A 20,961-nucleotide genomic window follows, 5' to 3' on the forward strand; every position below is an offset into this window, starting at 1 on the left:
ATTTCAACTCAATACCTAAAGTTTAAAATTTTACAACTCGATTAGACATTTGATTGTTTCGAGTTGAGTTATTTCGTGTTGGGTTGGATTGATCGGGTTGTCGGGTTTTTGAGCACCCCTAATTCTAAGGACTGGTTATGGTTATAGACGAGACAATGAGTTTTACTTTAATGTAATAAAACCTTAAATTAATAAAATAAAAGGAGAAAACCTATTAATTAAATGAACTTTATCAATATATCATAAATATTATTTAACAATATAAATATATTTAAACCATATGAAAAAAGAATATTACATTATTAAATTAAAAATATTGGGAATAATAAGGAGGGATTGGTTGGTAATTTGGACTTTGGAGTTGAGAGTATTGAGGAAACAAGAAAATGCACATCGGTGATGGACTCCTGGGGCGGGACCTACAATATAAATCCCACCAAACAATCGACAAATTTTCAAACCTTCAATATTGGTCAAACTGTTCACATTAATTTTTATAAGATTCAAGGTATCTAAAAGAACTTTCATTAAACGTACCCATATAATATAGAGATAGCATAAAAAAACCGAGCCTGACCCAGGTCTGACTCGAGTTTGATTGGAAAAAGCCTGAGCCTAGTAATCCTAAAACCGGTCCGAGCCAATCTTGAAGCCTAATCAGGCTGAAATTTTGGGGACAGGTCCAACCCAGAAAACCCCGATTTGAAAAAGCTTGGCTAAGCCTAGAAAAGCCCCAAAAAACTTTGTCGGAAAAATATCGATCGGGCCCTTTTTCGACCACAAGCGTGTGCCAAGCCTAAAAAAGGTTGGGGACTTTATTTTCAGTCGTTGAAAACGGGCTTAAAAGGTTTAGACCTAGGCTTTGCCCATGTCTGAAAAGAGTGGACCTTGGGCATTCTATCGTCATGGTTTAAAAAAAATCAACTTTTGGCTTGTGACTTACTTACCTTAATCCTTTGTAATATTGCTATCTGGAGCCCTTGGAAAATCAGATAGACAATTAGATCTACTTTAGGAGTCGTTTACTAAACGTTTATCCGGTAAGCGCTTATCGGATCATTTACCTTACCAAATGAATATGACAAATTGGTAAAAACGATGACAATGAAAGAGAGTTTTACCTGATAAGTGAAGGTAACAACCCTTCGCTTACCGGATACATTGTTGCATTACAAGATCGTTTTGATGGAGTACAATCATACTCAGTAAAGTAAGTTACAATGTTAACTCTTACCAGTAAGTAATTACCAGACAAGCATTCGGGTAAAACATCTCCAATAGAAGGTTGTTGAACCTTGTAACCGGTTACAAAATTTTTATACCATTGGGAGAAAACGATACATGCCAACAAGGTTCATAAACACAACGGTTCTTCATCAAAATGGTGGAACTCGATACAATTAAATAAAAAAAATATTTTTTTAATAATTAGAATTTAGGTCATACATCGGTCCATAATTGGAGGTAGAAAGTTTATAAAATGTTTAGAAAAGAGAAATCAGACATGACAGAGTCGGTCAACGTCTAAACAGATTCATGACTAGAAATGCTCTGAAGACAAGGTTATGCCAATCAAATTCTCAAAATTCGACTCATAATACAGCCATTAACAATAAATAACTCGTGAACCACAAGGACGGTGTCTGATTGGTTTGAGCTTGGACTCCAAAGGTCAAAAATGTCTGAGGCGGTCTCAGGTTCAAATTGAAGGAGGAACAAAAATCCCCTTGTGGCCACGGAGGTTCAAGGTAACTCTGCGCAAAGCAGGTGGTCGCCTTGGGATTAGTCGGCTCGCATAGTGGGTTGGATATCCATGTTAATATAAAAAAAAAATTCGTGAACAAGATTAGATTCATGAAAACCATTTAGTGCGTCTCATCTCGAAAAAAAAGAAAACGAAGATACGATTATACATAGAAATATGATCAAACCAACAACAAACAAAAAAATACAAAGTTTCAAGAGTCCTCTATTCCATGGATGGTTCAGCACAACTCAAAACTGGTTTAAAATTACAAAGTTTCAGGATCCAAAACTAATAATGAAATTTCATCTAGAAATCAATTATCCCAAAAATGATTGAACAAGATCAAGCCCTTTTATCCCCTAGTTAGTTTGGTTTGATAAAAATGCATGTCCATTATAACTAAATACCTGTAAAATTGAATCTTGCCGGATTGAGTTTGAAGAAGGCATCGTGATGCCGTACCATCATGTTGCTCCCCCAAAAGTCGCTCATCATCGTTACCATGATTTAATCAGAGAACCCGGATCTGCAGCATTGCAGAAGACAACAAGGTTAGTACAGGTCGGCATAACTTCTCACAATGATTATATTCAATTATTAATGTGCATTCAAAATGAATATGCAATACTGTCGTAATTTTAGAGTGAGTAATTGGTATAAATTTAAGCATACAAGCGCTTTTTTGTAACCGTGGGTGTCGGGGCCCGCTTCACGCAGACCTTGAGGGGACTTGAACTGGCAACCTATGGAGGAGGCCTGGTTGAACATGTGCCATCTAAAGCTTTAAAAATGTTCATTATATGGATATAACAATTCCAAAGAAGACATTAATGGAGATCCTCCTTATGATCTCAATTCTTCAAGTCATGAAAAAGTAAACTCAAATTTCTAGCACTTCCCATTAAGTTCTGTATGGAATAAAGTTGTGTGTGTGGATTAATTTGTCTTAATAGGCAGAAGAAGCGTTATTTTATTTGGGAGGGGCATGTTTGTAAAAAACTTGGCTTTCTGCATAAAGATCCCCCTTACTAAACAAGCCACTTTCTATATCATTAAGCCACTACCAAACAGTCATGTATAGCGGACTGAATAAGCTGCGAGTCCCATTAAGCCCATTAAGCTGCTAACAAGCAGGCCCTAATAGTACCATATACCATAGCAGCTAATGATCCATCACTCTTATAGGTATGACTCTTGGGTGTTACATGACCAATTGACCATGTATTGTTACGTGCCAACTTACTTGAGCTACATTTTTACTATTTAACTAACAGTTAAGGTACACCACAAATGAAGTTTCTCATGGATGATTAAAACACACAATTATCAGCCATTCAGCCCGAGTAACAGTCAAGAGACAAAAAATGGATAAGAGAGGCGGAATAGTAGTAAAGGTAAGAGGCACTGGAGTGAACCAGCTTTTGTATGCTCAGACATACTACAGAAAGAAGACTGGAGCACAAGGGAGACATCATAAAATGGCACAAACATTTAAAGAACAAGAAACATTTCTTCCAAAGTGCAAGGATTTCATTGGACAATTATGCTTTAGAAAGTGGAAGTCAAATGTGTTGAAGCTACAGTTCACAAAAGAGGGGGGCATCCTATATCCCATAGCGAGAGGAAATACCATTTTTATGCAGTTATATACAACATGATGGCAAAAGAAACCATCTCTCATCTGAAACTTCACTGCCTTCCCCATGGAGGGTAATTAAAGAACTGAAAGCAGAAATAAAGTTTTTTGTGTTTTTTCATATCGAATATTACATTAGAGATACTAATAGTTCAACTTAGAGCATCTCTGATGGAGGTTCTTGTAAGAACCCATTTTTTGTACTTTTGATTGCCACATCATTTCCAACCAAATCAAAAACCTACATAAAACTTCACAACGTTAGTTCTTATAAGAACCCATTTTGTGGGTTCCATATATTTTTTCCACATCCATAATAATTGTGAAGTCAATAAAATATAAAAATACTAACAAAAAGGTCACTTCACACCAAGTTCAAGGTAAGAACCAAGGTTCTTGTACAAGAACTCAAAAGATGTGAGATTCTTATAAGACCAAGAATGCTTTCTGCGTTTTATATCAAATAATACATTAGTTCACCTTAGAATCAAATCTCCTAGAACTATGGCCTAAAGATCAGGACATGGATAAGTCAATCCCAGTTAAATCACAAAATAATCGTATAAACAGAAGATGAAAACTTCAAGTGAAAGACCATGCAACATTAAAATAAAACAATCTGATCAGAAGGTAAAGAAATCAAGAGAAGATAACATATATGGCAATCCACTTCATAACATTGCTTGAGATTGAGTGTAATAAGCATGAACATCATTATAGAGTACCTTCAATGATGCATTTAATAGGATAGCCCCGCTAAGCTCAGTGTTTCCTTTTGTTATTGGATTTACCCTTAATTTTCTGGTATGCTAGAAGCCTTGAAGGTGGCAGCTTAAATTCACTTAGTCGTTGCTTTCTTCTTTGTTTCCTAGATAGTACTTTCTGGTCTCCATTTCGTGCCTCAAGTTTTGGTTTCTCAGATTCTGCATCATCCACTTGTTGAGTTGATTTCTCAACATCATGTTTGGATTGCTTCTTGCCATTGTTGGGACCATCGGATGTCTCCCCCTTAAGAAGAGCCTTAATCCTCTGCTTATGTTCTTTGATCTTATGACGAGGAACAATGAACTCATCCTCCCTGTAAGTGGCCAGTTTCTTCAAAGGAACTAATTGATTTAACTCCTTGTCATCCACTGCTAAAATCTCCTTTGCTTTCAATCCGTAAGTATTTTTGTTAACAGTCCTGTATTTGAACCTTGTCTTCAAGTCTCCAATGGTATCCTCATAGTCCAATTTATAATACTCTTCCAACTCCTTAGCAATTACCTCCTCCTCTAATTGAGAACTTCTCCTTTTTCTCTTCTTTTTGCCTTCTTCTGGAATTGTTTCTTCTTCATCTTGTGGTTGTTCCTCATCCCCTCCATTGTCAACCTTCGATTTCAAGATTCTTTGCCTAGCAGCCAAGAACCCATCACTAGAGCCATATTGATCATCCCACCCCTTTGGAAGGCCGAGCAAGTCGTCGTCTTCATCAAAATTCGGTTTTTCCAATTCACCATCTTCTGCATCACTACCAAAATCAGGATCTACATCATCAGCATTGTAGAATTTCTCGTCGAAAGCTTTCTTCATCTTGCTATCATACTCTTCAGGATCAAATTCTTCTTCAAGATCGTGTTCATCTAACAAGCAAACTTCATCTTCCCCAATCCCTGCTGTTTCTCTAATCTTCCTAAGTTTCTCATTCATCTCTTTCTTCTTCAAGTTTTTCAAATGTTTCAACTCTTCCTTCCTCTCAAACTCGGCTTGCGCCATCCTCTCCTCTTTATTCTTCCTCTGTAACTTCCTAGCGTTATCCTTCTTCCTCACGGAACCCTCAACCTTCCTTGAAAACCCCATCACTCTATCCCCTGCATTTTCTTCAAACCTGAAATTGAACTCTCTTTCATAATCTTCTTGCCTTTCTAACTCTTCCTCATCCTCCATAACATCTGGTCCATCTTCATCCAATCCCTTATTACCACCATTGTTTTTATCCAGCCACATCTTTTTCCTGAAATAATCCTTCAAAAACTTCTCATTTTCATCCAACTTCTCATCTTCTTCAAAATACTCGTCTAATTTCTTTTCATACTCACGATCATCATCATCATCTTCTTCACCGTCATCATTCTTTTCCTTCAAAAATTCCCCTTCGTCGTTTTCATCAGCAACAGCATCCAAAAACTCCTTTCTCAACAACTCCTGCTCTTCAAAATAACTCTTTTTCTTGTTCTTATTTTTGTCTTCATCTTCATCTTCAAACTCAGGCCCTTCTTCAATCAAATGCTTTGCAGTCACATCTTTCAAATACATCGGTTTCTTTTTCTTTTCCTTATTATTATTCGCCGCCTCATCGCCGTCGTCATCATCTTCATTATCCGAATCAAATAACTTAGCATCTTTGTTTTTAAGTGAAGGATCTTGATTTCTGACCTTTATTAACGCATTGAAGAACTTCAAATCATGCTTGCTCGAATGCTTGACAAGATCCTCCTCGTCTTCAGATGACTCATCGTCTTCATCGCTATCAACATCGGAATCGATTATACCTTTCTTCTTGAGCTCCTCAAATCGCTGCAAGTCTTCACGTTTCTTGTTGTGCTCGTACCGCTTCGCAAACTCTTCGTTGATTTCGATTTTGGATATGTCGCCAACTCCGCCATCGGAATCGGAGCCGCCGTCGTCAAATAATTTCATCCCCATTCTTTCTACGCTATGAATCGTCCGACAACTGAGGCTTAGGGTTTATGTCTGCTTAAACCAGTGCAGAGGCAAAACGAAGAAAAAAAAAAGCGTAAAAAATTTGTTAAAATTACACTTTGAGCCCCTGATGTTTTAATTATTGAAATAAATTCAAAATAGTCTGGTAAATTACACTTTGTGCCCCCAATGTTTTTTTGGATCCACAAGACATCAAATAATTAGACATCTTATAGGGGCTTAACCATTTGAGAACTTCATATATTATGATAATTGTAAGTATTTTTCATCTTAAGGTAATGTTCACATGATTTTTCCTCATCTAAAGTTGACATTAATGTATTGATGAACAAATATTTGTTTCACAATGTGTTTGTTTCATATATATGTGGTTCATAATGTAAGACTTTTTTAATAAACATTTAAAAAGGTTCACGTTGTAAAACAGACATATTTTGAAACAAATATATGTTGCTCGTTTACCTAAACACTTACCCAGTAAGCACTTACCGGTAAAATTCAACATTATCGCTTACTTGGCGGGTAAAATTTTATTTACTAAAACGCAACGTATGCAACAATTTATCCCGGTAAGCGCTAACCATGGTAAGAGTAGTCGCCCTTCACTTATCGGGTAAGACTCTCGATTAATGTCTTCGCTCTTACTGGTTAAGATTCTTAGTCCTTGTCATATTCATCCTGTAAAGTAAAGTGACTTGGTAAGCATTTACCCGCGTAAGCCTTTAGTAAGCGGCACCTAAATTGATATTCTATATCATGGCTTTGATGAAAAAATCATATAAACTAACACATGATACACTGGCTCTCAAGATTATTATAATTAATTGGGTTCTTAAAAGAAGTTCATAGTCACTTGTATATCTCAAGTCTCGGCCAACAAAATATAATCTATCTTGCATCAGTTATGTTAATCTAATCCAGTCTATTTGTATCGGTTACTTGTATAAATGATCTTATTTTCAATGAGAAAAAATACCGTTATAACCAAAAAGATGTTAAAAATCACAAACCATATCGGTCATTTATGTTAGATAATTATATACAAAGATGAAACAGATAAAGTGCATTTTCATAATTTTGTTCGATTACATATATAAACGAGATGATGAACAAATTATATACGTATGTTAAACTATTCTCTGTCAAAATTTTAATCAGATTACCTATAAACATAGTGAACGTCATAAATGTGTCTATCAAATTGTTTAATTTTTAACATTGTGTTTTCGAAACCTTTTCTACAAAGGAAAGGAAACGAAACTGAGGGAAAATGGAGTAGTTTAAAAAAAACTCATGTTTTTGAAACTTTTTTAGGGTTGGATTCGAATTTTTTAATATCTTAGGTGGGCCAACCGACTGATCAAGTTGGGCTGGGTGTTCATGTCACAGAACCTTTGTAGGCTTAAGTCAAACTTTTGGCTTGCTACAAGCTGGACTCAGGGACTGCATGCGAGAGCCCAGCCTGAGAGGAATGCATGGTTCCCCGGTGCTTCATGGGACGGATGTTCATAGTCCACTCCCTCTAATCACGTGAGAACAGTTTGTTTTCGTGAGATCCATGAGACCAATTTTTTACACTTGCAACTTCACAGCAAAACGCTTGAAGATAAAAAAACACTGTAAAGGTTACCGAACATTCACAGCAAAAACATTGTAAAGTGTAGAGAGAGAGAGAGAAAGAAAGTTTACATTTCAAACCATGTTATTTGTACAAACCTCATTCAACCAATTATAATTTTTCATAATTTTTTTTTTTGTAATTATGAGAGATTGATTAATCATTTTTATTGTGATGGGTGTTAACCATGAATATTATTATCTTCATTATATTGAGTTTAAATGAATACATGAAACAATTTCATTAAAATTTCATAAGTATTATATGAAACAATTTCATATAGAAAAGTATTATATGAAATAAAACAATTTCATGAAACAAAATCATTAAATTAAACAATAAAATCAACGGATAAAAATAATTTGCACGGTTTGTACAAATATAAGACGAATTGCATTTGATCACTCCATTATATATATAACATTTTATCCAACTTGTTGGACGCAGGATACAATTGAACATATTACAATAATTTATTCATGTAATTTTTTTTTCTTCTTCTTTTTATCGTTTGGCATTAAGTTGTTAGCAATGACCCAAATTGGTAAAAAGAGTTGCAACTATGAAATCTTACCAAATATCCTAACAGTATCTGATAATTTAATATTTTAAGAAGTTTAATGGATCGTTTATCTAAATGTTTACCTTTATGAGTCAATATTATAATTTATTTTACCGGATAAGACTGTAGTACGTCAAAAGGATATCGTATGCAACAATTTACCTGGTAAGCACTTACCCGGGTAAGAGTTGTCACCTGCACTTATCGAATAAGACTCTCCATCTTTACCATTGCTCTTACCGGGTAAGATTTTTTACTCTTGTCATGTTCACCCGGTAAGGAAAATTACCTGGTAAGCACTTACCGGGTAAACGTTTAGTAAAAGGCCCCTAAGTGTTACAAATTCACCAAATATACAAGTGTGTGTTCACCAAAGGTGGGAATATGTATGAGTTTTGTTTGATGTATATACTTCAAAAAGAACTATGAAATTTTTAATGATTGTTTTATCTCAAACCAAATTAAATTAAATCAAATCAATAGTAAGGTGACATTTGTATTTTATGAGGGTGATGAAGTCTAAAGTCTTATTTCACTTCTAACTGATAATAGGTCGTGCTGAACTTTGAAATCTGAATCAATCTGAATCAATAAGATTGTTCATTTTTGTAAGCTAACAAATGTCTGAATTTGTTTAAATTATCTATTTTACCCATTAGAAGATTATAGTGTTAAACTTATAGATAAATTTATACAATTTCAAATATTTATTCATCACATTACGAAATTTACATCTAAGTTATATAATTAGCATTTATTTAACCAAAAATATGTCATTAATGATATTTAACACATTTAAATCCTATTAAAGTACATCAATTAGGAGAGATGATGATCGATTTGTAAGGAACGATTGAAAGAAATGATCAATTAAGATTAATCGATTGAGAAACACCGTTTTTGAGGATTTGGAGAATAATAAGAGGTTGGTTTACCTCTTACCAAATAAGAGGACAACAAGTCATAAGTGTTTCTGAAAAATTGAAAAAAAAAATCTAAATGACCCTATCTCTTAATAAATTAGACATAAAAAACTATTAAAAAATTTCAAAAAAAAACAAACAAGTCCCAAGCGTCATATAGAACAGGTAATAGGGTCCAAAGAAGTCTTTAGTGACCCTGAAAATATGTTTAAAAATTGCAAGAAATGAAGTTTCAAAAAGTTAATGGACAATCTTGAGAAAGGAAAAAAGCCCTGAAAAAGTTGAGCAACTGAATACAAGGAAATTAACCCAAATGATCACATTCACAATCAAATTAACATTCTAACCATTTTTTTTGCGAACTTTACCTGGCTAAAAGTCACTAGGTCTACAATACTCAGGTCCGCAATCGTTGCAGACCCACTAAACAAAAAAATTCCAGAGTTTTTCATCCCAGACCCATAATCACATGTCTATAATTATCACGGATCCAACCCTAAACCTATTTTCCTTAAATCCGTAATGCCAGATCCGTAAGTGCCCACCTTGGGGGTTTCATAGAAAAATGAGTTTTGGATAGAAGAATTCATAAAAATTGTACACCGGTGGTTACAGACTGAGCCAAAAACGTTGTTTTTTTGTCGCTTAATGGGACTGCGATCCTCCACAATAATTGCAGACCTAGTGACTTTTGGGTAAAGTCCGGACAGAAACGGTTAGAAGATTAATTTGGTTGTGGAATATGATTATTTAAATCAAATTACCCCTGGATACGGTAAACAACATGAAAAAAAACAACTTAAAAAGAAGTACGAAACAATTAAAATATATAAAAACAGAACGTGGTGAATAATAGAACAAACAAGTGAACCAAACGGCCTAATGTCTAATATTGCAAATCATTCTTAAGTAGTAATCAACCTTTTTTGGTGTTTATTATATAACGTATAATGGGAAGATGATGGTTGTGGACTACTTGGGGCCAATTTGGCTATAAATAGTTCGCGACATCATCTTTAAGAAAAAGCACGAAAACGAGACGGTACAGAAAAAGATAGTGAAAGGACCTTCCGTCACACCACCATGTTCAAGTCACCTTTACGAACATGAGGGTGTAAATTATTCGAACTTAGGTGGTGTTTACCCAAATGCTTACTCAGTAAACGCTTACCATTAGGAATCGACATTATAATTTATTTTTATCGGATAAGATTGTAATACATCAAAACGGTATCTTATGCAACAATTTACCCAATAAGCGTTCGGGTAAGAGTCGTCACCCTCATTTACAGGGTAAGACTCTCCATCCTTATTGTTGTTCTTACCAGGTAAGATTCTTGGCCCTTGCTATGTTAATTCGGTGAGGAAAATTGGCCAAGAAGCACTTATCGGGTAAACGTTTAGTAAACAACCCCTTGATAAGTTTTGAGTTCTAATATATATCTCGATCACAAAATAAAGTTCGATTAACTTGATGAATGGAACTCCATAACAAAATTTCCATTCAAGTCGAAAAGACGTTTAAAAATTTTCCATTCAAATCGAGCCGAGCCAAGCAAAGAATGTTTATAGATCAATAAAACATATATTCGAAAAGAGTGATGGTCGATTCCTACAACCTACTTTTGCCAGTCGGACTCCTAGATTTTTGAAACTGCGACTGATCCTTATGTTGATCGATCATCCTCAAGGAATGCACGGTTCATTTCAAAAATGAAAATGAGAACGAGAACAATGAGAAAAAGAAACGAGTTTCATTTTCCGATTTGTTGAAAATGCTTCATTATCCAATTTTTTGTAGCATCACATTCCATTACATGTTAATAATGCCAATCTCTATCACCACCTCTTGTTACCCCCAACTAGATGCACAAGTCCCGTTTTTGGATTCTAGGCCAGAGCATTCCAAGCCCGTTCTCAGAAAGAAAAAAAGTTTGGGATTTGAGCCCGAGCTTTTGGTGTAAAATGGGTCCAATTTTCAGGCCACACTTTTCCAGGCCAAGACCCGCGCTTCTTTAAAAAATGGCTTGATCGGGCTTCGGCTACGGGCATCTCTACCCCCAACCAAGCACCTCCTAAACCATTGGAACCAGAATCAAGCCGTGTAATTGTCGGTTCCAGTTGGCATCTAGGTTTATCGGTTCAAAGGATAACTTTGGCTGAAGTTTAAAAGGAAGATGGATGAAACTAGTCCCAGAAACAGGATAAGAATTAAGAACCACACAGAACATATGGTTTATATATTCTAACAAACAACATTCCATCACAAGGAGAAGCACTAAGTGCTAACAAAACAACATTCTGTCACAAACACGATTTTGAAACCTAACAAAAGATGAAAATCTGAAGTGCAGAAATGCGAGAAGGAAACTTGAATGTACAACGATGTTGCAAAACATACCAGGTTTTTGATCTTCTAATCAAGATTCAAGAAGCAGCATCTCCTTCAACTAGAAGCAACTCCTGATAACATCAAAGAGATGAACTATGAATTTCTAGAATCTTCTAAAAGGCGGATGGACAAACGTCGGAAGAGTATTACCATTTTCTTTGCAGCCACGGACTGAAGAAGCCGAGCCTGCTTCTCTCGTTGGCACTCTCCACACCAGCTTAGGAACTCCTTTTGATGTTTTTTCAATTCTCTAAATACAGAACTAGAAGGAAAAAGAGTTCCAAATTCAGCAAGTAAAAAGTGACATAATATCAATCAAAAAGGTGTAGAGGGGTGAAGAATTAGCACCTTCTGCACCACAACAGTAAATTAATTCTATGGCCAGATGTGGTGGCTCTGGCACCATGTCGATGGCGACCACGATGAATAATTGCACGTCCAGGGAAATGAGCGTAATCGTATATTTCCTGTGAACGTATGAAAAGACCAAGTTGTCATCCAAAAAAGTTGTCCCACTTTCAAGATGCCATTTCTTATCTGAAATTTTATCATGCTGTGCAGGTTTTTTATATGAATAAGGATCCTTGACTTGTATCTCCTAACGGCCTGCATGACTGTGAGTTCATTTGAACAACTTAGATTATGCCAGTGACCATGTTGGTAGGCTTGATAGGACGGAACATGACATAATATAAACTTATGTCCTATGTTTGGTATGACAATTACACCGGTACAAAACTTAGTGGAACAAAACCAAAATAGGTGGAAGTTGGAACAGAAACCAAGGAGATCGAACAAAATTGGTAAATTACTAAACTACCCATGTCATATCCAAACCCTAAAACCTTGCAGAATTCATTCACCCGCCTATCTCAACTCTCATCCACTCCAGTTCCATCATATTGATCGATAAACGTTCAAATATTAATAAAGCCAATGGATATAGCTATAAGTTATCCTAAAGATGGTAACAATAAATGAAAAAAAGACAAATGCAAACATTATTCTAACAATTATCATGAGTTTAACTCTCATCCTAATATACACTAAAACAATAGTTCCTCTCTTCCTAAGCTTACAAATATGAGGGGGGGAATTTTTGAAAACAGGAATTGGAAAAAAAAATTACAGGAAGTAGGTTTCTAGATCTTTAGACCAAATAAATACCAGTATCTCTTGAGCATCACGTCAATGATAACCTACGGTATTTCATCCAAGCTTCATTGTTTTCAGAGATCAAAGAGACAACCTGCAAGTATGTGTTACTTGATAGAACTTAAACACTCCTTGACCCACGTGCAAAAAATCTAAACACCACATGAAATTATCAAGTGTCTAAAGAAATAAATTTTGGTGGATGTTTATGAGGATATAGCACTACTCATCGTCCCTATTAACCATTCTTCAGATTATATATCTATTTATACAATATTAAACCTCAAGACTTAACAATATTAAAGCTAGTAATTATCCTAACAATGAACTTAAAACATACAGCTACTAGCTACTAATCCTGCAAGTAATGATGAAAAGATAAATAGTAACATTATCCTAACAATCAGATTATATTAGTAATTATGATGCAGGACATATTTTAGAAGGATTTGGAGAAGCAATTAAAGAAACTAGGTTTAAAAGGGTCTCAAATCAGAGCAGCACTAGGATCTCTGGAGCATCACACCCAAGATAATCCAAGGTATCACACCTAAGGTTCATTGTTTCACACAATCAAAGAGAAACGTAAATTCTTTGAAAACTCTCAATCATCTCCTTGGGGAATACAATTCTATTTATAATGAAACAAGCAGGAGTACCGAACAAAAAAAACATTTACCCCAACAAGAATAAAAAGAAATATGAACCCTAACATAATCCTAATAATTATCGGACTAAACCAAACAAGCCCGTGAGTCCCATACGAGTAGAGTCTGTTAGAGTGTTAGTCTTCAGAGAGGATGATTCCGTAAAGACCCGCTTGAAAAAGGTTTTTGAGAACATTATTTTGTGAGAACTTTGCTTATGAATTTAGCTGGCATCATTCCCCGCGGCCTGGAGGTTTTAGTCCTAAAATCTAAACAAAGTAGGGATACTGAAGGATCAATTGCTAAAATTAATAGTACACTAGTTGTGTACCCGTGCAATGCGGCGGGAGCCGTGATTTTAACGATTTTGAAGTTTCACTGGTTCTATTAGAGAAGATTTAACGACGATATAAGTTACACTTGGTCTTTACATATTAATACAATTTGAATAAATAAGAGTTACGGTTCCAATTACAGTCTATCGATGAAAAAAATTGTATGACAGTTTAAAATCCAATATATTTAAAACCCAAGATATTTAAATGACTCCATAAATGTGTTCGATTTACACCAAGAGCAAAGAATCAAGAGATCGAGACTGAGAGTTCTAGAGCAATTGAATGGGAGATGAATGAGAGAACTTTAAATAACTCATGGTGAATATCAGTTTGAATCTCACCTTGGGGGATGGGGAGAAGACATAGAGGTATTAGAAGGTGAAGACATGAGTGAAAGGTGTCAAAAGTATCTTGAGAACATGAAAAGAAAAAATAATAATGTGCATTCGTAACTTGTACTATATGTTATTTTTAATTGTAGATTAAGAGATTTTAAGACTGAATGCATAAAGGTTAGTAGTACTTAATGTATTTTGAGTTGTTTTAAGACTTTTAAGACTTTGTGCACATATGTATAGTACTTTGTGCATTAAAAATTATTTTTAAGACTTTTAATAAATCTGGTTTATAAGGTAGTATAGATTAATGATGGAGTTTAGACTTCTATTCAAACTACATGTCAATCTGGGTTGTATTGCATTTTATGACAGAACATCGCAAAATAGGAACCATTGCACTTAACATGGACGGACCCAATGTGAGCATATGGTGGCTCATGCCACCGTTTCATTTCTCCGTCGTAGTGTAAAAATTTATAGGGTCGTGAAAAGTGTCACCCGTATTAATTTGTTGTGTGCCACCATATATATTTTGAAACTACAATGAGGACACAAGTTTTCCTTGGTTGAGTTGGTTTGCAAGGCTTTTCTTACACCCTAGACCCGACTTTGAATCCCATTAGTGTCATTTTCTTCGTTTTTAGTTTTTAATTTCAGATTTATTATGTATATGAAAAAAATTGCAATAAAAGACTTGAACACATGACCTCACACTAACCAACAGACCAATGATGATTTAGTGAAAAATTTCCCTATATTTGTTTCTTATAGTCAAATGGTGCAACCGCTTGAAAAAAAAAATCAGGGTCCGTCCCTAGCACTTAACATGAAATGAAGAGAATGCCACTTCTAAAGCTTCACAGGGCACCTAGGAGAGCTAAAGCTTGTCATCACTTAAAAAATACGAAACAATTTAAACCAAAGATAACTACAAAATAATCTCAAGACAAAGTAACGTTTTAGCTAACACCATACTAATGATGCATATAGTGCAACAAAAAAAATTGTCCACATACCTCGGGATGGGTTTCGCTATTCACATGTCTCTCACTTCGCACGCCTCTAAAAAAATATTAACATGGAATGAAAGAAATGCCACTTCTAAAGCTTCATAGGGTACCTAGGAGGGCTAAAGCGTGCCATTACTTGAAAAATACTAAACAATTTAAATACTAGAATGAAACAGAACCAAAGATGACTAAAAATAATCTCAAGAAAAGGTAATGTTTTAGCTAACACCTTACTCAATGATGCATATAGCGCAACAAAAAACATGTCCACATACCTCAGCATGTGTTTCGCTATTCACATGTTTCTCACATCGCACGCCTCTAAAAAATAACTCCCCACCAGTAAACTGTTTGCCCAAGCATACATTCAAAGTTACTTCTGAGTCATCCACATGAAAACCTATAAATGAAGATATATGAGTGTTCTGATCCAAATAAAATGCTGATGCTGCTGTCAAGAATTTTGACGACTGAAACAGTAACAAGATTGAGATACCATAATACAATGACTAGCAATCATGTGAAGATAATGCCATATGTAAAAAATTTAAAATTTAAAGCTATCACTCAAAATCTGATTATGTAATATCGCACTGGAAAACTAAAAGAGAATGGAATTGACCACAAGAATAGAATTCAATTCCATTATGTTATTTTTTATAGGCACTGATACAGCAGCACTGGAAATCTAAAAGAGAGGTACAATTGATGAGAGATATCAACTGAAGATGAAGAAAAAAAAATAGTCAGAAAGCTGCAGAGCAGCCAGAAGAGAAGAAACAATTCAATAAAAATATATCTTGGTGCTCGTTCATCAACATTGAGGCCATGTCTAATGTACCAAGCATTTTAAGCCTCATTTTGTTTTCCACAAAGATGGCCATTTTCCCGTTGAATGAAATAAATATAGATACATAGGGTTGGTTTCCGGTGAGAATGGAAGTTATGGTGAGAAGGGTAAGAAGGGATCTCCACCCTTGGATCAATCCTAACTGAATATCAACACTAATGCGGTGCATTGATCAATTCCCGAGATAACGGAATTCATGGGGTGGGGTGAGATTAAAAGTGATCAAGGGTCCAGATCCCTTCTTAGGCTTCTCACCTTAACTCCTATTCTCACACGATCCTCCGCCTATATATATATATATATATATATATATATATATATCTCTAGGTGCAGAATTCCTAAGAGAATGTACCATTTAGAAACTCTCTACAAGGGATGAAATCAAAATTGTAACAAGATATGATAATTCTAATACAATGAAAACACTACCACTGTAACAACTAGTTAAAAATTTGGTTGTAGGCAATTTTCTCTCCACATCCCYAACAGCTACCACCACAGCATAGTATATAAGCTACCAATGGAAATTATTTTCTTTCAGAATCCTGACAATGTGCATTTAAAGCCTATCATATTCTTCGGTTACTTTGGATATGGCATGCACAAGCCAAAATCAACTAATTTTCTCTCTTCGTCATGCAAGAACAGACCTCTAATTGTTTGAGCTTTAACATAAGATTTTATTAGATTTCATCCTAGGTCTAGAACATAAAATAGTTTTAGATAATGTTACGGTGTAGACAACACAAATTAGACTTTTAATTTGTTTATTCATCTGTACTCTATCTGCTAYAAAAACTTGCAGTCATACGATTTAATTTGATTGCTATATATTGGAAGGGATATGATCAAATATCCATGTACTTCCGTGGCTCTTTTTTTCTGAGTTTGTGTCATGCTTGCATCACAGCCATACTCACTATGACCCCAAGGGAAAGATCAGGAACTTCCCAACTCTGGCAGAGAAGTGGCATATCAGCATCCAAGTAGCTACCATTCTCAGATGTATAGTGCCAATCACACCAAGGACACTAACTACATACACATATGGTTTGTCCTGAAAAGACCAATGAATAGAACCTATTACCCAAATTTTCCTCCATATTTCCATGGGGCTGTTAAAAAATGCTTATTAATTGTACAAAAGTACCAAGATAGATCATAAACAGCACTACAATGTGCAGAAACTGGTGAAAACAAAACTGACAATGAGAAAAGCTTGGTTGCCAACGTAAGAAACATGAAAATTCAACTGATAATATACCCAATTCGACATCTCTATCCATTCCGTACTCAACCACAAATCCATGATGGGAATCAAGAGAATATCCTCCAACGTCAGGGAAGAAAACTGCATGAAATTTAAAAGCAGAAAGTGATGTAAGAGATATGCAGGGCATCTGTCAACCTTTCAAACCTCTCTACTACTTTTTAGTTCATGCTACTTCTTAGAGCTTACTTTTTGAGATATGTCGTATGAAGTCTTCCATCAACTTCTCAAGCATGGATTCCATGCCAAAGTCATCAAGAACGGCACCATACTTGTTCATTGTATTTGGTCGCATGATTCTGAACTTTGTTTCATGGACCCATTTTTCAAAATTTTCTACCTAAGCAATCAGAACCTGATAAGAAAACATAAAAACTAAACTACAGGAAAAGTTGGGYGTTTCACGCCCAATGACAAGATGACAGTTACAGAGCTGGTTAATACCTCGCTTAGCAGCATTTCACAGAAACGTGGCTGCAGCATATCAAACGTATAGACTCCTGGAGTGGGTTCAGACATTATGCTTCTAATACTTTCATCTTTATTCTTATCACTGGCACTGAATGCCTTCACAAAGGATTGGACGAAAAACGTTGCAGGGTTCAATGTATAAAGTTCTCTGTACAGAGGCTGAGAGGAAAAAAGATACGCATCTCAAACGGCAGACAAGAAAAAGTGTGGTTGATGATATTATGTCCATATAAATGAAGTCCATTCAATCAATTTCAGAATACCAACACTTGGCATAGAATTCAACTTTTATACGTTATTTATGTCATCTTTATGCAAACTATAGTACCACAGATATTTCATGCTTCTTTCCAAAAGAAAAGAACGAATATTTCATGCAGTTTCAGAAGTTTAATGAATGGCATTACGATGAAATTTGAAGTATTTGAGAAAAACTAACAGATGTGAACTAACCAATGAGCCAGAAGTACTCATCCACTCCAAAGCAAGTGTCTACACTAATATGCAGATATTGAGAACCCAAAAAGAATGCAATGCTTGACTAGCAAGTGTTTGACTGCTAATAAAATGTCTAAACTCAAGGAGAAATATAAGAGGAATCTCGCAGGGCAAATCATTGTCATCAAAATGAGATAACGAGTACAGTTGACACATTTAATTTTTAGCTTGAATTTTTTCCAAAAAGGGAACATCATAGTTATTTGGGGATATCTGCAAAAGGAAAATTTTGCATTTATTTTGGGACTAAAGGACAATAAAGGAGTAACTCTGTTTACATTGTGTCTTCAGAAAATGCTTTTGAATGTTCATGGGGTTCATAGTGTACTTCTACGTTGATGATAAGGCAGTGCTGTAACAGAGGATAAGAAACTCTCTATCTAGGGTAAGGTAAGCAAACAAATGACATAAAATGTCCAAGAAAGGAAAGATATAAGATGTAAAGGTAAATACTTTAGTTATATATACCAAGTACCCACAGATTTTAAGTACCTTTAGTGTCAGAACAGTCTGGTTCAATGGACACTAAATATGTTCCAATTTAGAAAACAAAGGCATGCAAAGCGCATAGTATATAACAGACACAAGACTTGAAAGTAAAGTAATAGAGCATATGACATGTACGCTGAACTAAGAAAATGCTAACCAGTAAACAGAATGAACTGGGAACAAGAACCCTCCACGTGAGATATCACCTTGAAATTTACCTGATAATTGGATATAATTTTTTGCCTGTATTCTCTGTGCTTCTGGTCCTGTTGAAATGAAGCGATGAGCAAGATGATCAATGATCGTGAAAAAACATATACTTAAAACTTAGAAGTAAATCTAGAAACAAAAAATAAGAAAAAAAATCTTAATAGAAAAACAAACTTAGAAGTATTTACACCTTTCTGGGGTGGTGCATTGCCATATGCAATCAAACTCTTAAGGGAGGGAGGGGGTAACATGAGGCCCTATGTCCTATGATGCATGCTGTTGTCATGTCTCAATATGAATTAGGGCCTTTAGAGGTTTAAAGTTGACATGTTTAGTTCGGGGCTCTGTATGCCTTTCATCTTATTTCTTTCCTAAAAGCTTTCAAAAGAAACTAAATTAACTTGGGTTTCAAACAACTAGCTATAGCACTTGGACTAGGAGTCTAGGACTGCACATTGGCTTCTAATTTAAGCTGTGACTACTCTGCTTCTCCAATCTTTTATTTGTTTCTTCATGTATTTTGTTCTCTTTCCTCTCTGGACTACTCTTTTTCCTAGTATTCTATCAATGTTTTCTCTCTGTGTGCATCTGTTTTCTTTCCGACACACACTTTGGCAGCAGCAAAATGCATTTGCTTTTTTATGGTCACGATTCTAGAAATTTACAATTAACTGAATTAAGAAGTATACTAATTTAATAACACTTTTATTTAATATAAGAAAACACAAAGTTATGTTTTGCCATAAAAATTATTGCTGTTTTGTGTAAAATTAGAAGCTAATGATTATTTCAAACTTACGTTATCACTCTAAAATAGATGATTACCATTTAATGCTATGCACTTATGTCCTAATCTCTTTCAAAATATTCAAGAATTCTTTGTTTTGGAACACACCATTGTGTGAGAACCATAAACCATTGCTCGTTTCAGGTAGGTACATGCCTGCAACAAATGCCCCAACTTATAGCAAGTTATTCCCTTTGTTTTCCCTACAAACCACACAACCACGGTTTTGTTGCAAATAATCCTTCAAAAGGTTCCACTATTTAAAAGAATTAAAGCACAACAATTATCCGGTATAACTAAAAATCAACACAGAATATGAATTAAAAGCCTCACCACACGAATATAATGCAGAAAAAAAGTCGTATACCTAGCTAGTTCACGTGTGATAGGCTAACTTGTCATTTCATTCTCTCCATCCCTACATATATGTTTCCAATCCACTTTAAAAGAATTCAGTGTTTCCAGAATTCTAACTTCCTTCCCCTCAATCACTTAGCAACCATGCAAAATTCAAAATTCGAACCTTATGCAAACAATGCCAGCCAAAAGGGATTTATAAACTAGTGTGTGAGAGTTAAAAATATAGCAGAACGGAGATACTCACTCGAGTGCGCTCTCCTTCAGTCGAATAACGACGTAGAATGTCCCGCATGTATTTATACTTCGTATCTCGAGGAACATTCAAGAGGTTTGGCGGCAAGTATCGCTCCAGAGAGCTGAAAAGCAGGGGAGTGAACTCCAATCTGAGATCTTCGTAGTTATCCGGCTTGTGATCTTGATTGGGGTTCAATCGGAGACGGTAGCTGGCGTTAGACGTTGCTGGTCCGGTTCCATTACCATTTCCATTGCTGACGGCGACAAGTGCCATCGACATAGGGGGCAAAGAGGAATCCTTTCCCCTTTCAACGGCCCTGTCAAGAGACATGGTGAATTATGTGAAGAATGAACAGGAATTCTAGGGTTTGAACAGTAGGAATTTTGTTGGTGCATGTTAGTGTTAGGGTTTGGTGGTGGGCAGGTTATAGTGTGTTGAGTTTTGAAAATGTTCTAAAACCCGAGCCGTTTAATCGAATCCGAGTTTGTTCAAGGGTAAATTGCGATTTTAGTCCCTTTGGTTTGTTGTCTATGGATATTTTTGTCCTCAGTCTTTTAAAAATTGCTATTTTGGTCATTACTGTTTCATTTCATTTAACTTTTCGTCCTTGAGGTTAACAAAATTAGAAGAATCCGTTAAATTAAGAGGTAACATGGTCCTTTCAGTTTTTTCTCTAATTTTCTATTTTTTTACTAAATCTATACTATATTATAAAACATTCG

The 20,961-nt window shown here is 35.4% G+C and overlaps 2 protein-coding genes across 2 annotated transcripts; both read right to left on the reverse strand.

The window, feature by feature from the left end:
• Nucleotides 1-1,948: 1,948 nt before the first annotated feature.
• LOC112523468 (protein KRI1 homolog) lies at nucleotides 1,949-6,124 on the reverse strand. The gene is made up of 2 exons (XM_025133086.1): nucleotides 4,109-6,124; nucleotides 1,949-2,273 (listed from the first exon to the last, which is right to left on the reverse strand). Exon 1 carries the CDS (start codon nucleotides 6,066-6,068, stop codon nucleotides 4,146-4,148), a length of 1,923 nt encoding a protein of 640 aa, XP_024988854.1. The 5' UTR covers nucleotides 6,069-6,124; the 3' UTR covers nucleotides 1,949-2,273; nucleotides 4,109-4,145.
• Nucleotides 6,125-11,397: 5,273 nt separating this feature from the next.
• LOC112522867 (uncharacterized PKHD-type hydroxylase At1g22950-like) lies at nucleotides 11,398-20,653 on the reverse strand. Its single transcript, XM_025132185.1, has 9 exons — nucleotides 20,249-20,653; nucleotides 18,866-18,913; nucleotides 17,634-17,819; nucleotides 17,379-17,529; nucleotides 17,184-17,270; nucleotides 15,345-15,469; nucleotides 11,930-12,048; nucleotides 11,732-11,843; nucleotides 11,398-11,652 (listed from the first exon to the last, which is right to left on the reverse strand). Exons 1-9 carry the CDS (start codon nucleotides 20,567-20,569, stop codon nucleotides 11,617-11,619), a joined length of 1,185 nt encoding a protein of 394 aa, XP_024987953.1. The 5' UTR covers nucleotides 20,570-20,653; the 3' UTR covers nucleotides 11,398-11,616.
• Between the last annotated feature and the right edge of the window lie 308 nt (nucleotides 20,654-20,961).

This window comes from Cynara cardunculus, assembly GCF_001531365.2.
Source record: "Cynara cardunculus var. scolymus isolate 2C chromosome LG 12, CcrdV1, whole genome shotgun sequence".
In the NCBI taxonomy this organism is placed as follows: Eukaryota; Viridiplantae; Streptophyta; class Magnoliopsida; order Asterales; family Asteraceae; genus Cynara; species Cynara cardunculus.

Coding starts and splice junctions, on each gene's coding strand:
- LOC112523468 (XM_025133086.1), bottom strand. CDS start 6,068: ATGGGGATGAAATTATTTGACGACGGCGGCTCCGATTCCGATGGCGGA.
- LOC112522867 (XM_025132185.1), bottom strand. CDS start 20,569: ATGTCTCTTGACAGGGCCGTTGAAAGGGGAAAGGATTCCTCTTTGCCC. Junction 18,914..20,248: donor CTGAAGGAGAGCGCACTCGA/GTGAGTATCTCC, acceptor TCATTTCAACAG/GACCAGAAGCACAGAGAATA. Junction 17,271..17,378: donor CATACGACATATCTCAAAAA/GTAAGCTCTAAG, acceptor AATTTCATGCAG/TTTTCTTCCCTGACGTTGGA.